Source organism: Populus alba, chromosome 10, assembly GCF_005239225.2.
Source record: "Populus alba chromosome 10, ASM523922v2, whole genome shotgun sequence".
Taxonomy (NCBI): domain Eukaryota; kingdom Viridiplantae; phylum Streptophyta; class Magnoliopsida; order Malpighiales; family Salicaceae; genus Populus; species Populus alba.
The window spans coordinates 2,663,448-2,682,766 of NC_133293.1; the positions used below are offsets into that span (position 1 = coordinate 2,663,448).

At 31.2% G+C, this 19,319-nt stretch overlaps 1 protein-coding gene across 1 annotated transcript; it reads right to left on the reverse strand.

The window, feature by feature from the left end:
* Window positions 1-5,732: 5,732 nt before the first annotated feature.
* LOC118029792 (uncharacterized GPI-anchored protein At3g06035) lies at window positions 5,733-8,305 on the reverse strand. Its single transcript, XM_035033729.2, has 2 exons — window positions 8,077-8,305; window positions 5,733-6,539 (listed from the first exon to the last, which is right to left on the reverse strand). The coding sequence occupies exons 1-2, from the start codon at window positions 8,159-8,161 to the stop codon at window positions 6,016-6,018; spliced, it is 609 nt and encodes a 202-aa protein (XP_034889620.1). The 5' UTR covers window positions 8,162-8,305; the 3' UTR covers window positions 5,733-6,015.
* Window positions 8,306-19,319: the final 11,014 nt, after the last annotated feature.

The following is a 19,319-nucleotide window of genomic DNA, read 5'->3' on the forward strand; positions in this document are numbered from 1 at the left end:
GAATACTCAATCATTAACCTGTCAACACAATCAGACTCATGAACATCTCACTCCATTACATGTTATTGTTAATACCAAATACATGATATACAACTCAGCACAATGTTGCGAGGTATTTAAAAACTTATTTAATACCAAATACAATTAGCTTCATACATAATAATTATTTGTCATTATCTCTTCTATATATTTACCACATCAATTTCTAAACAGTTAATTTATTATTTTACCCTTAACCTTACAAATCAATACGATTAGCATAATTTAAAGACATATCAGTGTCCTCTCTAACCCAAACCGAACATTTGTTTCATTGCTAAATTACCGAGCTTATCTAATTGTTCATTTACCAAGGTATTAGTCTTATTAATCAATTGAACTAGTTTCTTTGATTGCCTATTAATCAAGATAATTAGTTTCTTTAATAGCCTGTTAAATAGGGCAATAGTCCTATGAATTAAGATAACTAATTTCTCCAATAACCCATTATCAGGGCAGTAGTCTCACCAATTAGAATAACTAGTTTCTCCAATATCCCATTAACTAGAGTACTAGTCCCATTAACTAGGGTAGCTAGTCTCACTGTCTATTACTGGGCACTAATCTTATTACCAAGTAACTAGTTCCACACATATTGATATAAAAATAAGAATCCAATATCCCATTAACTAGAGCACTAGTCCCATTAACTAGGGTAGCTAGTCCCACTGTCTATTACGGGGCACTAATCTTATTACCAAGTAACTAGTTCCACACATATTGATATAAAAATAAGAACACACCATATTTAATGTATTTGCCATTACTTTGCATAGTGAAATTTTGAATAAGATCTCAACGTGTCAAGCACCTTTTCCACGACAATATATGTTCACATGTTAGCTATCTCACATGTCACAACAATATATGTCATATTATCCACAACAATATAGTTCTTGTCATTTATATTTTTCGACATTATTTTTTTCGTTATTATGTTCAAACGCAAATTACACGTGATTATTGCTATTGCGATCAATAAATATAGTTCATACATAGGGATTCCATTATTGCGGTCAAAAGTCAATTATAAATATTTTACCGTCGTTGTAGTCAATTCACTTCATAACATACTATGTATTTTCGCCTATGCGATTTACTACAAAACACATATAACTTTCTACCTTAAAGGCATAAGCCTTTAATTAATAATAGCAACTAGTATATTGGTTCGTGCTCCGCGGTGGTTCAATATCTTTTTTTTTTAATGTAAAAAGTATTAAGATTATAGATAATGTTTTAAGCTTCTTGAGTCTGGTTGTCATGCTAGACCCAAACGAATTGGATATGATAGTCATGCCAGATCTAAGAGCCAAACATGGTTACTAGACCCAAGAACCTTAGGTTTGACATGGTATCCAAGCCCAAGTAGCTTGGGTTTGGCATGTTTATCAGACCCAAGCAAACACAAATAAACAAGGGACAATTGTGCACTTTATTTGTCATGAGACAGAAAAGAAAACACAACAATTTATCACCGATTATATTTCAGCCATGATATGTCTACTCGCACCACACCATGTGGAAGAGAGCATGTATGTTCATCTATCTAGATGGTAAATGACTAGATTTGGCCATCGAGAGGAGTCTCACGCGTCTTTTTAATGGCACGAGTGCCGCCCACTCGTTGGAGCGTGTGGAACATGTGGCAATAGTTTTTTAAATAAAAAAATAGAAAAGATAACATAAAAATACTAAAATGCCCCCATGGTTCTCTTAATTATACTCCATACTCAAGTAAATTTCATTGTCGGAATCCACAATAATCTATGTCTAGAACTACAGTGAAAACTCTACGTCATTTAGCTTTCTTTATAATAATAATACACAACACAATTTATTTACCATTGTAAAATCTAAAAATCATAAAAGCATGTTTAAATAAATAAAAAAGACAAGGGAAACTCAATCCATTACCTTTACTCTTGCTATTCAAGCTCCTGAGAAGTTGGGTTTCTTTCCAAATGTTTCTCTTATAACTCCAGAGCAAACAACCATTACTACTTGTACTATAATTTAATTAAATCGCTAGCATATTTATACACCGTAATAAATTTTTTATGTAAATAAATATACACTAAAATTATCAAATTTACTTAATATATACCTTACACAAACATCACAACCCAATAAAATTTCATACTCATGTTTCTTTAACATTGAAACACATCATTTCAGTAATAGCACATCATCTTCTATACCTTCTCATTAATAGAATAACTTAATACAATTCTTTAATTCTTTCTAGTTTATCTAAACTAACAATTTGGCCAATTTGAAAACATCCTTCTCATTTTTCCATACATCTTAAAATCATTAAAATGAGCATTCAATTCCAAGTCACTAAGATTAATTGCTCATGGTTCCTTCCATTCACTTTACAACATCATTGCATATGCCTAAAGTTTTGGTATTAAGATTTCCTTTTATCCAATCTTATTTAAAAATCATATTCATGCTTGTAGTTTCAATTACATAATTACACATTCTTTCCTATTGTTATTTTGTTCTTATTTAACCAAAACCAAAAGCACCCAAGTTGTTAAGCATTCTTTCCATTCGTAGTTCAAATTAATATAAAGTCTCATAACTTTCTCCATTCGCAGTTCATAATATACTTTGCTTAATTGCACATTCACATTAAAATTTTTAATCATCCATATATTTACATACCTAACACAAAATTGAGAAATTTTTCCCTCAAACATCTCATTTGGCTGAAAAATAATACTCCCATATTATCAAATATTCTAGTCAAATTTATTTTATTTATTTATTCATTATTAAATTTCACATGTTTTCAAAATTGTCAACCTATGTTATAACTTCTTCTTTTATCCATTTCTTATCACCTATTTTTAATTTCACAACCTGATTTAAAATACCTTAAATGGATTCTCTACATTTAGAGTCATTTATTCATGGTTTGAAATGTTAATTCCATTCATGAACACACAATTATACAATCACGAATTTTCTCCCTATTTTTCTTCACTTGACCGAGACCTAATTCCTTATCCATTTGATTTTTATTTTTGTCAATTTTATTTGAATTTAGAATACTTCCAAACTCACACTACAAAATACACACACACATAATTCACACCTAAGAAACCCTTAATTTTTTCCCCATTTGGACGATGGCCTTCCTTTTTCCTAAACTTTCTTCATCAATTTTTTATAATTTCCTAAAGTATTTCACTTCTATTTTACTAGTTTATCACTTTCTTGCATTTCCCTTAAAAATTCTCAAAAATTGAATCAACAACCTAGTAAAATTTAAAAATTATTAGTAAAACTTAATTGAAATCAAAGTAAGTTTGGTGGATTAAGTACAACTTCCTTGTAATTTTGATGCCAAATTTCAAACTCAAAACCGGATCTCCACCTTAAATCTCTATTTTCGTTCCATTTCTTCAATCTCTATATCATGGTTTCACTCTTCCAACTAAAGTATTTAAGTTTCCATGGTTTTGCTTGGATAAAAGGGACAGAAGAAGGCTTGAAATGGTGAAAGAACACTTGTTCTTCTTTGCTGCTACTTTCGGGTGGCTTTAAAATGAAGAACAAAATATTCTTCTTTAGAGTCAGCCTCCCATTTAAATGGGAGTTGACATGTTTTTTTTTTTTTTTTTTTTTTTTTTTTTACAATGTATCCTTAATTATATTTTTCAATAATTTTCAATATTGATAATTCTAATACTGATTGACTTAAATTTTTTTATTCAAGATAAAACAACATATTAAAAGGTTACTCATAAAATTTTAGTATCATCTAATGGTTGGATCAAGAGTTAAGCTTAATAGTATAAAACTAGACATAAAGTAATTTTTACATAAAAAATCCGAAAATTTTCAATGTTTTATTTTCTTAAATGATCAATATTTTTAACTAATTAATTAGGTACTTTGATCCCTATTTATAATACAAATTTTCCTCAAATTTCATTCTCTTCTAAGTTAAAAACTGAGTGATTACACATATATTTACACTATCGATCAAAGTCATTGGCACATAAAAGCATACATTAATTTGTTTTTTAAAAAGAAATTCCAAAATAAATTTTCTAAATATTTTCACCCTGAATTTATAAAAATTCTCTATATTTATCAAATTGTTTTTTCCTAAAAGTCAACATTTTATCTTTTATATTCACTTGGTCATATTTTCTAGATTTGGATGCATTTTTAATATTGATTTTAAATAAACTAGATCAAAATTCATTAAACTATATCTCAAAACAACGCTTTTTCTTTTTATCTCTTCCATTTAGTTTTTTATTTGCTTTTTATTTTTTATTTTTTACTTTTCCACCATTTTCATATTTTTATTTTTAAGTTAACACATGTAAATTTGATTTCAAATTCCCAACATCCAAAGTTACCTTTTTAATTCCAATACTCGATATACTTATTTAACATAATATTTTTCATTATTAATTTTATGGATTTTTTCAGGGTTTACATAAAATTTAAGGAAAAAAAATCTTAAGAGTTATACAAAAAATGTGTTTGCTAGTATCATAAAAAAAATATTATGATCTCAAACATATTTTTGATTAATTTATTTTAATAAACCTTTATATAAATTAAAGGATAAAAAATAAAAGCCTAGACCTGGATGATTCAATGCATAGTCCATAAAAAAAAAAAAAAAAAAAGGATAGGTGCACAAGTTTATCAGTTTAGAGTCATGTGCTTGGCTTTTTTATTTTTTTACTTGGTACCAAGGGGAGGATGATATATTGTTCCCCTTTTTTAAAAAAAAAAACACAATGCGACATTTGACTTTTTGGATTCTAATCACTGTTCAGAAATCAAGTTGGGATTTTTTGAACCAAAAAATTTATTTTCAACTTGTTTCATCTAAAAAATCAAACTCTTACCATTTCAATAAACCATTTTTTCAACTCAAACACTCTTTAATTGGTCTAAGAACACAAAGTTCAAAAACAAAAAAAAATCTTTGCAAACCTTAATCTACATTTCCAACAAAATAATTGTAAAAAACACATCAACAAGACTCATTTAGTCAAATGAAATTCATTAATACTAATAATATCTTTTTTCATGGTTGGAATATGGCCAGCTAATCATTTTTTTTCCTTTTTTATTTTTTGATAACTTTTTCTTTGAAAATAAAATAAAATTTTATAACAAAATAAAAAATCTCAAAACTAAAAAAACCTAAAACAAAGTCAACATAAAACATGGAGATTAAAGATAACCTTTTCATGCGAATTTCAGTAGGCCACCATGTTTTCTCCTTTTCTTAGTTTGGTATTTATTTTTTAATTGTCTTGACACCACGAAATAAAAATTTATCTCATTAAATTAACCTACAATAAAAGCTTTAATATTTTCAAAACCTTCATATTTCAAGGAAACACAAAAAAATATAAATTGTCAACTGAAAAATACATAGAAAAACAAAAAGGATGAAATAAAAAAACTTGATGATTAAAATGAAAAAACAAAATCACAATTGTAATCCCCATTGAATTATAAGAGCACAAAGGACATTACACTATTGCTATGTAAAAACACCATGTCTTTTAGTTTTTTTTTTTTTTTTTCACTAATAATAATGATGATGATGTTATCACATGGCGATGGGATATACTGAGGATACGATTGAACAGAGAAGCAAAACGAATTCCCATAATGCTCGACAGGTAAGAGCACGTCAAATATGGTACAAAACAAGTTTTATTCTCTTTTCTTTAGCTCTTGTCTCCGTATGAATAAGAAAAAAACAGTGATACAAATAATCAGTCCACTCTGAAACATTTTTCTCAACGACAGCATTACAAATCAAGTTAGAACTAAGTGAAAATCAAAGGGAGCAGGTATAATTTGCAATTTAAATCACTTGTCCATCCATTGCATAATAGAAAAGAAGCTGCCCTCAGCTGGTTTGTTTTCGTGTAAAATCGAATTGCATTCAGGCGAGCTAATGGTAGCCACCCACTTAGTTTACAGCAAGAAGAGAGAAGCCGTCAGCAAAAACAGCAAGAACATTAGACCGGTATTCTTGTCTGTCAAATTGGCTGCATTGTAATCCGAACTGTCTGCCTTAGAAGTCACAAAGCTTCCCTCAGGTGTGCTTGTCGTCAGAACAACAACAATCCAGTTACCATCAGAACCTATCCCAGCTCCCGTAAACTTAGCATCCTCAAGGCTATCCGAGTATTGAGTCTTCGTGAAGTTAGTTAGCACAAGACTCGGATCCAGGTTGGGAACACAAGCGGGCATCAAAGCTCCATCCCTTGTGTTGGATATATTCAGATGGCATTTGGCTAGAAGGCTTGGATAATTGGGGAACTGTGTTTCAGTACCTGGTACTGTGTTGGAGCCCGTGGCATTTGTACAGGGTTGATCCTTAAACTGGTCAGCTAATTCCCCAGCAAGGCACTCTGCATTATCATTTTTTGTGAGGGCAGTTAAATTCAAGGATGTCCTATAGTTGTTAATGCTCTGAAGAAGGCCATCCTCCTGATCTGCACATAAATGGTGGAATGAGAAGCTCCGCGTCAACATTTCAGCCAGGGGAGAGAATTTTATCATGGAATATATGTCAACCGTTTGTTGTTTCTTGGAAAAGAAAGCCACGGAACACTAAGCACCTCAGACAATTCCCAAATTCTTGTGCATTCTAAACAAGCAGCAAAAGTAGCTTTTAATAGTATGGGCTTGAACCCAAGGGAAGTTAGAGGACACTAACTTTGAAAACCATTTTCTTGATCTTAAGTATCAGCTGCTTGCGTAAAAAAGATTTTGACAGCAAAACAGATTAATGGAAAGAACAATTCTAACACAGGGAAGAAATAACATTAACAATGAGAGAAACCAATAGCAAAACAAATATTACTGAGGCAATCTTATCAAAATAAGAGGACATGCATTTGAATTTGTGGAGCAGAAATAGCACAGGAATAGAATATTACAAGTAAATAGCTGACTCTAAAACCTTCGTAAGTAAAAGCCACATACAAAAAAAAAAAAAAGTGCTTCATTTTGATGGAAACATACAACTTTTGGGAGAGGATTTTTATTGGCTAAACCTAAAAGATGCGCCTCCTATGATAAGAAACAATTTGTTCTGGAATTCTGAGACTTCTTACTCCAGCTTTCTTGGGACTGCCTAATTATAATTTTCTAGGAGATGGTTAAGAAATCTTGAAGATTGTAAGCGAAGGCTTGAAAAACAAAAGATTCCGGCATCAAGAAAAACATAAGCTGGTTACTGTAAGCTAACCATAAATACTAATAATCTATTAAAGAGAAGGAAAATCATGAAAACAATCATGCAAAGGCAAATTCACCAACAGCCCGTCTGGAAACATTAGATTTGGGGTAGAAATGAAATGAAATCAATTCAATAACATTTACCAATTACAGGGTTTCGGGAAGTCCTGAGCAATAGAAATGAATTCTTCATCCCATTAAAACCATATATTTCCATACGACTTTAAATCTCACCAAGTGGGGTGCGATTTGGGTAGAAATGAAATCAATTCAATTCAATTTATGTGAGAATTGAAATCAAAATCAGAAGCATTAAACAATGTGATTTACCAGCAAGTCTTCCTTTTATTCTTTTTAGGAAAGGTCTCCAATCAAGATCCATAAACCACGCTATATTACAGTGGATTAATTGGCCATAAATAATCTTAACTAAATTAAAAAATAATAAAATGCGGGTTGTTTTAGATCAAGTCAGATAAGCAATCTTGTTAAGGTAAATTCAATAACTAAACTAGAGACCAAGCTAAGAGTTCTAATAAGATGACAGACACCATTGGCAACAAAATCAGTGAAAGAACATATGGTAAATAAGTCCTAGATAGAGCAATTGACCCTACATGTGCCAGTAACAAATGCTGCAACCCAATTACCAAGTATCCAGATTAATTAATATAACCACCAAGACTAATTAACAGCTAATCAGATCTCGCAAAAATTTGGCAAGATCAAGTAAAAAAAACAGATTAGCTAAAGGGCATTTAAGAAAAGAAAAGAAAAAGGATAACCTACCGTCACAGAGGACAGGGTGAGAGATGATGCAGAGAAGGAAGGAAACAAAGAATGGGAAGAGGAGAGAAAATCTTGAAGATGTCATTGCTTAATCTGTTGCTGCTGCTAAAGCTACTGTTGCTGTTGTTGTTGAGTAATAATATTAATAAGAGAAGGAAGGAAGGAAGGGGGAAGGGAGGGAGGGAGGGAGGAGCGTAGTGGAAGATAGATAGATGGATTGTTGCTTTCTTGTTTGCTATGGAGGGTAATTACTGGTGTACTACTGTTTGTTATATTGCATCGGCTTGCTATCTTTCTTTTTAAGATTTGCGTGTAGTTATTATTATTTATAATTATTTTTTATTTGGATATATATTAAAATAATATCTTTTTTAAAAAAAAATTATTTTTGATATCAAAATATTAAAATAATCCTAAAAACACTAAAAAAATATTAATTTGAAAAATAAAAAATTTTAAATCTTTTTAAAAATACTTTTGAAATATAAAAACAAATAAAAACGACTATTTATTTAAGTTTGAGCTGCAAAAAACATTTTAAAACAACATTAATTAAGAATAGTATTAAAAGATAGATAATTAAAATAAAAAAGATTTCACATGATGGTTTCAAAAAGTTTAATTTTATTTTTATACTTTTAAAAAATTATATATATTTGGTCTCTTAATATTTTTTTAATTTAATTTTAATATAAAATTTATTTTTTTTATTAATTTTAGTTTTTAATTTGAAAATGGAGAGAGAAGTTCCTAGATTCTGATTATATATATAAAAAAAGATGTTGTTTGCACTGATCTTAACCACTAAAATGATTGATTTGTTATGTCAAATGATTCATTTGATGAAAAAAGTTTATATTAGATGCTATTTTTTTTACCTTGAAAATGCCTCAAAAAATATATTTGAGTTTAGAAAGATTTTTTATTTTAGGTTGATTTTGAGATTTAAGATGGTTTTTTAGGTTTTTCTTTAGGTCATGAATATGTTTATCAAGATTTTTAGGATGTTTTGGGTAAAAAATAAATTGAAAAAATGAGTTTTTAGATTAAAAAAACCTTTAACCTTGAATTTTTTTTTTACAACTAAAATAATCGAGATCTGAGTAAAATCAGACGACGTATTATCTAATTTATTTATTTATTTGAAAAATTAAGGTGGATAATATGTTGTCTGTTCCGGTTATAATAAAAAAAAAAAATAAAGGCCCAAGCACGCAACTTCTAATAAAACAGGTCAAGTAGGCTGACCTGACCTTTTTTTTTTTTTTTGTCTAATTTTTAAATTAGAAATATCTATAAATTTTTTTATTTTTATTTATATTTTTTTAAGTATAAAAACACAAAGAAAAAAAATCAATATATATATAATTTTTTAATAAAAAAAATCTAACTTACAACGGCAAAATAATAGTCAAATAACTATTTCACAAGCCTTGCCCGACCCCACCTCCGTGGCTGTATATGATGCTGTTTAGAAAGTCAATGATGTCTAAGTCACACGATTTTCAGACTTTCTACCCACCTATCTACCGTAATTATGATGAGCAAAATAATTGAAAAATTAATTAAATTAAGAAAATTAAAAAAATCAAATCATAAAAAAACTAATTAAAATTTTAAAGAAACCGACCAGTTCGGTTTTGGTTTTATAAATCTAAAACTTAAAATATTAAATCAAATTAAATTTAAATCGAAAAAATCGAGTCATTTAAATCAATTTTTATTTTAAAAATTCAAATTGAATCGAACCAAAACCGATTGATACATAACCATGTCTCTTCTTTTTCTTGAAACGACATCGTTTTCTACTCTATCTCGGTGCAGTTTGACGTCCAAACTCAAAAGCCAACGCTGTTTTTTTCCCCCTGTTACTTTTCAATTAGTAAAATTGTTAAATAATTACGTGAAGCTCGTTTCATTTCTCTCTTTTTTATGTAAGGAATTCATGACTTTATTAAAGTTCTCAACATCACGTGATATCCAATAAATTATATATATAAAAAATGATGCTCGCAAGTTTCCTGTGATTTAAAGTTAGAATTTTAGGAATTTTGATGATTTTTTTAATGAATAAAGAGAAATCACTTGAATTTCATGCCATTACTTAACAAATTTATTGATTGAAATTAAAGAAATAATTTGATTGAGAATTTACTCATACATCAGTGATCTAATTAAGACAGAATTAACTGGGTACCTAATTAAGATTGCCCTTAAAGATTAAGGATTCGCTCATCCAAAATTATCAAGGCATCTATATGTGTATTTTCAATAAAATTTTACTTGTAAAATATTTATCACTTACTATTATGAACTGATTAATTATTGTATGACACCTAGTTATACAATTTGCTTCAGTCTAATGAGTCAATTTAGTAACTTGCCACTTTAGAGCTTGTTTGGGCTAAGTTAATAGAAAAACTTATTTTTTTTTTCTATTAAAATAATATTATTTTATTTTTATTTTTTTAAATAGAATGTTGGGTTAGCTCAAGTCAACACCTTGACTTGCAATCCATGTCTTAAAATAACAACTTATCAATAAGGTTTCATAGCTATAATACAATCAAAATGATGTTTTTTTGAATTTTTTTTTTATATAATAAAGTAGAATGTTGGGTTGGCTTAGGTCTACACTCTAGTTCGCAATATGATTCTTAAGCTATCAACCTAATACAAATCAGTCTGTCATGATAAAAAATCCACTAAAGGTGTCAATTGGGCCAATCATAAGGTTAAAGGCCAAACCCAACGCCCTTAAACACGTTTACGTGTCAGGCCGAAACATCTATGGGTCTAGCACCCTATCAGATCTAATCGTCTCCATGAACCAGGTCTTTCTTCAGGAACAAATACTCAAAGTAAAAATCTAGGGTCATCACCTCCCTACTTTCTAGTAGGTCAAAAAGTCCTCTAAATGGTCATCTCTATGTTAAATCAATATTAATGTTGATAATAAGGGATGATCCCATTGATATTAATATTATATATAGATTAGCACAGGATCATCATTCATAAGCATGTGATATCCTCAACATTAAATGTCGAGTAAGGAGACATTGTCCATCAATATTAATGTTGAATATAAGGGTCTCCTCCAGTTGAAGATTCTGAAAGAATTAAGGTTAATTTGGACCTGATTTGTAGGAGATGAAAATATAAAGTAAGATATTCTTTCCTTTTGAATTAGAATATATGAGTAATACTTATATGTGTGTAGTTAATAGCCTTCCTAAATTAGACTTATAGATGTTGTATATATTTATGAATTCCTTCTTAAATAAATGAGAAAAATAGAGATAAAGAATTCTCCATATGATATCAAAGCCCAATTCAAAATTCTAAAGAAAAAACAAACCCTATTTCCTTTCCTACCCTGTCCTGACATTTCTAGTTGTCTAACCTAGTAAACCTGATCAATTCTGAAGCATGTCTAAAAGCATTACAAAAGAAAGAAACCCAAATCAACCAAACAGCATGAGAATTCTAAAATTTACAATTATCCTATCGACTAAATTAAAGAAATAATTTAAAGTGATCACAGATAGTGAAAACCTTTCTTAAAGGAAAGGGAAAGATCAACCATTTGATGGACAATCCTTCTAGTCCAAAAGACCCAAAGTTTACACTCTATGATGAAGAAGACTCCATGATTATGTCATGGTTATGAAACTCTATGATGCTAGAGGTTTGTTGACCTTACATGTTCCTGACCACAATAAAGGATATTTAGGAAGTAATGAGACAGACCTATTCCAAAGTAAAGGATGTTGCGTTAATATATGAGATTAAGATAAAGCTCTCAATGAACAAACAAGGTACTATGATGGTTATTGAATATTACAATACTATGAAAAGTTTGTGGTTGGAATTGGATTATTATCAGGATTTTAAGATGCAGTGTATGATGATGTTGTAATTCTAAAGAATTATATGGAAAGGGAGAGGATCTTTTAATTTCTTGAAGACTCAACATAATGTTTGATCAAGTGTAAGCCCAAATTCTTGGAAAGGAATCCTTCACTCAATGAGGTATTCTCGTTGATAAGAGTTGAAAAAGAAAGGAGAATTGTGATGCTTGATGTTCCTAATACCAAAGGGTGTACTATGATGATAACCAACAGTAAGAACCCAGGTGATGCTATGAACATTGCAAAAATGGTGAAAACTAAAGGGAAAAAAATTCTCTAAAGATGATCAATTCTGTAACTATTGCAAGAGAACAAGTCATATAAAGGAAACCTGCTAGAAACTCCATTGAAAACCACAAAGGATGGGGCAAAATGGAGGATACAAATATAACCACTCAAAAGGATAAGCACACTTGACAAACTTTGAAGAGCCAGCTCGTGAATTCAACACTATAGAGGTGGGGGTTCAACAAATAGGAGATTGAAAGCCTAAGAACTCTATTTAGCACAATGAAGAAACATCTAGGTCATGATCTCTTACTCAAAATGGTAAAATTCCAATTTATCATGTCTTTAACACCTCAAACAAAGACCATTCTAGCACCTGGGTAATTCACTCAAGTACATATCATATGACCTATTATGTAGGTTTTTTCATATCCTATCAACCTTGTGCTTGTAGTAAAAAAATCAAAATGGTTAATGGATCTTTAACCACAGTTGCAGGCCAAAGGACAGTCCCTCTTAGTCCCTCACTGTCTCTTAAAAGAATGCTACATGTTCCTAATCTTATTGCAAATATGTTACCCATCCCAAAATTAATCAAAGACATAAATTGTAGTGTAACTTTCTTTCTTGATCACTACATATTTCTGAACCTAGCTACAGGGTAGATGATTGGGAAGCTAGAGTTAAGGACAGGCTGTACATGCTTGGAATACAAAGCAACAGTAGTAATCATTCATTCAGTCAATTCTAATAAATATGATGTTTGGAATAATCATCGTCATTTAGGACATCCCTATTTTAAGACTCTTAAGAAAATGTTTCCATCTTTATTTAAAATTTGACATTAAACAATTTCATTGTAAAATTTGTGAATTTACAAAGCACCATAGAGTGCCTTTTCTTCTAAGTGATTCAAGATCTTTGTCTCCATTTACTATAATTCACTCTAATATATAGGGACCATATAAAATTTCTAATATTTCAGGAGCAAAAGACTTTGTGATGTTTATTGATGATTACACCCAAATGACTTATGTTTACCTTCTTAAAAAAAAATCTGATAAGAGTCTTAGCTTTCCAATCTTTACTATTATGATAAAGAATCAATTTGGGATTAGCATTAAGGGTATTAGAACAAATAATGCTAGGGACGACTTTAATCATATTTTATCACCATACTTTGAACAAGAAGGGATTATTCATTAATCATTTTGTGTTAATACTCCCCAGCAAAATAGGTTAGCAAAACGAAAAAAATAGGCATTTTCTTGAAACTACTCGAGCATTACTTTTCTAAAATCAAGTTCCAAAAAATTATTGGGGAGAAGATGTTTTAACGTCTACTTATTTGATAAATCGAATACCTTCATGAGTTATTGGTTTCAAAAGTCCTTTAAACTATTTGTCAGAATTCTTTCCAAAAAATAATTTTTATTCTAAAATCCCTCCAAGGATTTTTAGGTGTTTCACCTATGTTCATTCATAAATGTCAACGAAGCAAACTTGATTCTAGAGCTCCCAAATGTGTTTTCATAAGATATTTCATCACACAAAAGGGTTACAAATGTTATCATCCATCTTTAAAGAAAATCTTTATGTCAAAGGATATAACTTTTGATGAAAACCAATCTTATTTTCACAAGTCTTATCTTGAGGGGGAGGATAACACAGAAGATAAAAATAAGAATGACTTTGGTATTTTTCATTCCAAATCCCAGCTCGACAACAATCATCTTCTTTTATTTCAACTTATGTTGAGTCTTCAAATTGTGAATCTTTATAGCTAGAAACCAATATGATTGAGTCTTCAAATCTTACAAAAGAATCTTTACAGTTAGAAACTATTGCTACTCGACCTCTTCAAGTATATAGAAAGAGGATACAGCCTGACCAAACACTCTTGCAAGCTTAAGAATCTGAACTAGAGCAGGGTAATGAACTTTCTCATCCATCTTTATTTGCTCCTGATGTTAATAACCTTGATCAACTTTCTTATCCATCTTCATCTAGTCATGATATTAATGACCTTGATCAACCAAGTGCTATTAGAAAAGGAATAAGAGAATGTACTAAAAATCCTTTATATCCTATAGCTAATTTTATATCCTTATAAAAATTCTCACCATCACACAGAGTTTTTCTCTTAAAAATAAATATCATATCTATTCTAAAAACCTTGTATGAGGCTTTAATAAAAGAGAATTGAAAAACTGTCTTGAGAGAAGAGATGAATGAACTAGAGAAGAATCAAATATGAGAAATAGTTGAGTTACCGAAAGTAAAAAGCAGTGGGGTGTAAGTGGGTTTATGCCCTAAAATATAAAGTTGATGGTAGCCAAGAAAGATATAAAGTCAGGCTGGTTGTATAAGGATATACACAAGTATTTGGGATAGACTACCAAGAGATATTTGCTATAGCTGTTGAGATGAACACCATTTGAATTTTTTTTCTTTATTAGCTAATTTTGGATGGTGTATGCAACAATATGATGTAAAGATTGCTTTCTTACATAGAGAGTTGGAAGAAGATGTTTTTATAGATCCACTACTAAGATTCAACCACTCTTTTCCTCCCAACCAAGTTTGCAAACTAAAAAAATACACTTTATGGCTTAAAATAGTCACCCAAAGCTTGGTTCAAAAGGTTTATAAAAGCCATGATTTCAATGGTATATCAACAAAGTCAAGAAGATCATACTCTGTTCATTAAACACTCCACCTCAAAAGGAGTTACTATTTTGATTGTTTATGTTGATGACATTATAAAACAAGTGATGATCTTATTGAAAGAGACATGTTGAGAAAGAGACTTGCTGTAGAATTTGAAATAAAAAAACTAAGGAAGCTAAAATATTTCCTTTAGAGGTGGCACATTTAGAAAAAAGAATTTTTATCTCCCAACAAAAATATATTCTTGATCTTCTAAAGGAAACAAGAATAGTAAATTGCAAACCATGTGAGACACCTATTAATCTAAAGAATAGGGTTGACGATGATGAGGAAGGAGCCACAACTGATAAGGGTCAATACCAAAAGTTAATTGGTAAGCTTATTTACTTAGCTCACATTCATCCATATATTGTTTATGCAATAAGTGTGGTGAGTCAATTCATGTACAACCCGAAAGATTCATAACTGAAGGCAATTTATAAACTCCTCACATATTTGAAGTCTACTCCTAAAAAAAGAATTCTATATAAGCAGTATGAGAATCTAAAACTTGAATGCTATATAGATGTTGATTATGTTTGTGCCTTAATAAATAGAAGGTTAACATCAAGTTATTATACTCTACTAGGAGGAAATCTTGTAACTTGGAGAAGCAAAAAATAGAATGTTGTGTCAAGATCAAATGCAGAAGCAAAGTTCATATCAATAGCATTTGGAATAAGTGAGTTACCATGGATGAAGATTATCCTAGAGGATTTAAAAATCAAATGGGATGAGCTAATGAGGTTGTACTGTGACAATAAATCTACAATGGGAATACACACAATCCAATGCAACATTATAGAACTAAACACATAAAAGTAGACAAACATTTCATCAAAGAAAAATTAGATAGTGGATTGATTTGCACACCACATGTTCCTACTGGGGGACAACTTGTTGATATACTTGTCAAAGGTGTTCAGAATCCTTTGTTCAGAAGCATCTTGGACAAGCTAAAAATAAAAGATCTCTTATATCCAGCTTGAGGGGGAGTGCTAAAGATTCTAAAAGAATTAAGGTTGATTTGAATCTAATTTGTAGGAGATGAAAATAGAAAGTCAGATATTCTTTTCATTTGAATTAGAATATGAAAATAATACCTATTTATGTGTAGTTAATAGCCTTCCTAAATTATACTCATAAATATTGTATATATTCATGAATTTCTTCTGAAATAAATGAGAAAAAAACATAGATAAAGAATTCTTCATACCTCCCACTTGGATGAAGAAGAAAAAGACTTCCAGTCTTGGAAAAAAAAGGAAAAAATTTATAAATACACTTCGAACAACCCAAGCAAGAGATTCACAATGTTCTCTCTCAAAATTTATTCTGAGTATTTACGATACATAAAAAAAAAATCTTATTTTTAGAATTTAATGCTCATTTACCATAAATTTTCATAATAAAATCATTAACTTAATTATTGAAATATCACTAAAATCCCCAAAAATAGACTATTTTTGCAAAAAATATAGTCTCTGTCACCATCAGTTATGAAAAATAAAAAATAAACATAAACTTATAATCATTCATCATTCAAACACGATGAAAAATCCTTCACATTCTGGATTTTAAAAGCATCATCACGATAATATTAAAGAGCTCAGTTATTCTAGATTGAACTGCAATATAATTGATTTTGTTTTTATCAATCAGGACGGGCATCAAGAAAATAAAAAAGAAATGTGAGCTTTGAGATACAATCTCATGTCCATAGTCTCAACTCTAAAAAGACTTCACCTAAGTCAGCTGACATTCAGGAAATCCATCTTCTTGTCTCTTGCAAAACTCAAACAATAGTAAGAAATCACTGGCATGCTGGGAAAGAAGATCTTTAGCATGGATTTTCTTTTAAAAAACTGTCAATACTTCCTTCCAGTAATTTTCAGATCACCTAACTGGATATCCTTCATGTAATTTATTAGTGATTTTTAAGCGTTTTCCACAATATCATTTATGTGCTTCACCACATCAGACGGAAAAACAACTCAGAAGGAAATAGATCGTGCTGCCAACCAAGTTCATAAATTCAAATTGACATTGAAACTCCAGAAAAAGCTCTTGATAGTAAACATCAATTCGTTTTCATATCGTTGCAAAACAAACCGCTGCTCAGGCATAATAATATTGGTAATATTATGCCAGATCAAAGTTGAATATGTAAGTTTTTTCTGCAAGATCAACCCCTCTTGCAGCTATTTCTATTGCTACAAGAAGATAGCCTCTTCCTTGTCTCACCTCCAGTATCCAAAAAGTAAATGCATCAAAACAAGTATATATTGACTTGGGGAAGTAAATGGAAGAAACAGAACCATGGTTTAACTGACGTCTGCTTTGCTATTTTCAATTTTTGTTTTGTGCACGTCGCAAGAGCCAACAGCTTACTGTGATAATTTCAGATGTTCGGGCCAAAGATGGTGTCATCAGATAATTTAAAATCAAACAAGAAAAGAGTTAAAAAGATATAATTCACTGCATAAAGCTGTCCTCTTATGGAAACAAGATAAAGGTGAATAACTCACCAAATAGCTTTCTAACAAAATCTAATTTTGGATTCCTGCAAACATCCATGAACTCATAGCTATGTCGACAAATGGCAGATAAGTTGTCTAGCCCAGCCAAAGATTTCAGACCTTTCTGAGCTGAATGACAGCATACAATTATGCTTGACATTGGTGCATGCTCTTCTTTCGAGCCATGTATTCTACAATACAATTCCACTTAAATGAAAGGGCAAGGTGAAGAAATCAAACAATTATTGTTTACATGAGTAGAAAATGTTCATTGTCAGTAAGAGGAGTATCAATTCAAGAAATCAACACGTTGAGAAGGACAGAAAGAACAACCTTGGTCCAATTCTTCTGTGTTCGATCATAATAAAAATTGGTTGTGCTGAGGGATAGATGCCCCGGCAAAAACTGTCTGACGGCTGTTGCATGATGAATAACATGTCAAGAGTTTGCTTTGAAGAGCTGAACATGAAATCAACTTTTTGTGCAGTACACCAAAAGCAGTAACGGAAAACAGTAAGACAAGTAAATGATGTATTTAGAGATTTTTGGTTTGCATGGACTAGCAACATACCCAGCAGAATAATTACTCAAAAAGTAAATGAGTATCTGTAATCAGTCTTAAAACTCTGTAGGAAACAAATCAAGGAACACAAAAACTGTACTCTACTCCAAGCTATAAGGACAGTTAATTCTGAGAACATTCTCATAAAAAAATCTTTGAAGTATCTACGCGCATTCCTAAAACACCAGACAATTAAGGAGACGATCGAGAATCACCTCATCAATAACCACCACTTGCATTGATTCAGTTTAAACGAGTGGTTCTCGAGCATTTGTCACAAACTCTAAAAGGAGCTACCTGAGATTTCTTACCAGGGATAATCTCAAATAGTAAGCCCACCTTTTCAAGTACTTCCATAGCCATCGAAGCTATTTAAACTGTGAATAGTGAAGTTTTAAGAAAAATATGAAAGGCAGCCTCACTTTAACTCACGGTTTTTTGCTTCGAAACTCCCTCGGTTTCTCTCTTCTTTCTGCTCCAACAAGTGCTTCTGTCTTCAATTCCTTCAGGGCTGGGTTCAATATGCATTCAAGCCTCGGGGCACCTCAAACTCATCCTTAATAGCTGCTCCTTGTTGGCAGCATCAAAGTTCTTCATTTCCCTTGTCGTTTGCGTTGATCTTGGCCCTCTATTCTGCTGTTCCAGGCCTCGGTTTTTGGCTTGATTTTGAAAGAATCATAGTGGCGTGCGATGTGTTTTTCCGGGAGATCTAGTTGCAAGCAAGGTCCCTTGTCTCTGCAGGTTTGTCCCTTGTTCAGCAGCTGCAACTGAAGGCCAACAGAGTACAAGCTAGCTAGGCGCGGTCTTTTGTCCAGTTGAAGGAGTTTGTTTTAGGTTCCAAGATTCTGGTTTGTTAGGGAATCTCAAATTTCCATAAATGTGAAAAATATCGTGTTCGTATTTAGAACTCTTACATTCCTAAAGAAGTAAAATTGCTTGAAAAAATTCCAGGAATCCCTACACCAACCGCATCTTACAGCAGCCCCAGACCAGGCTGGGCTTGCCTGTCTCGAGTCTTGTAACCCTTTCTTGTTTACATATTATAACGCTTCCAAGCAAGATAACCAGGCACCAGGACGGTTATCAAACTTGTGTTTGTATAATGTCAAAGCTTTTCCACCTTTCTGCCAACATGCAAAAGCCAAGATAGGCAAACGAGAGATTTGACACAAACACTCAGTCCAGACCAACACAACTCGTAAGCTGATGAGATGAAAACAGAAAAGACTACAGAGGACCACTTAAGGAGTGGCAGTTGCAGGAAGATAGAGGTGACATCTTCAAGGATAAAGTAGAGAAAGGATTGTACGAGAT

Coding starts and splice junctions, on each gene's coding strand:
- LOC118029792 (XM_035033729.2), bottom strand. CDS start 8,161: ATGACATCTTCAAGATTTTCTCTCCTCTTCCCATTCTTTGTTTCCTTC. Junction 6,540..8,076: donor TCACCCTGTCCTCTGTGACG/GTAGGTTATCCT, acceptor ATTTATGTGCAG/ATCAGGAGGATGGCCTTCTT.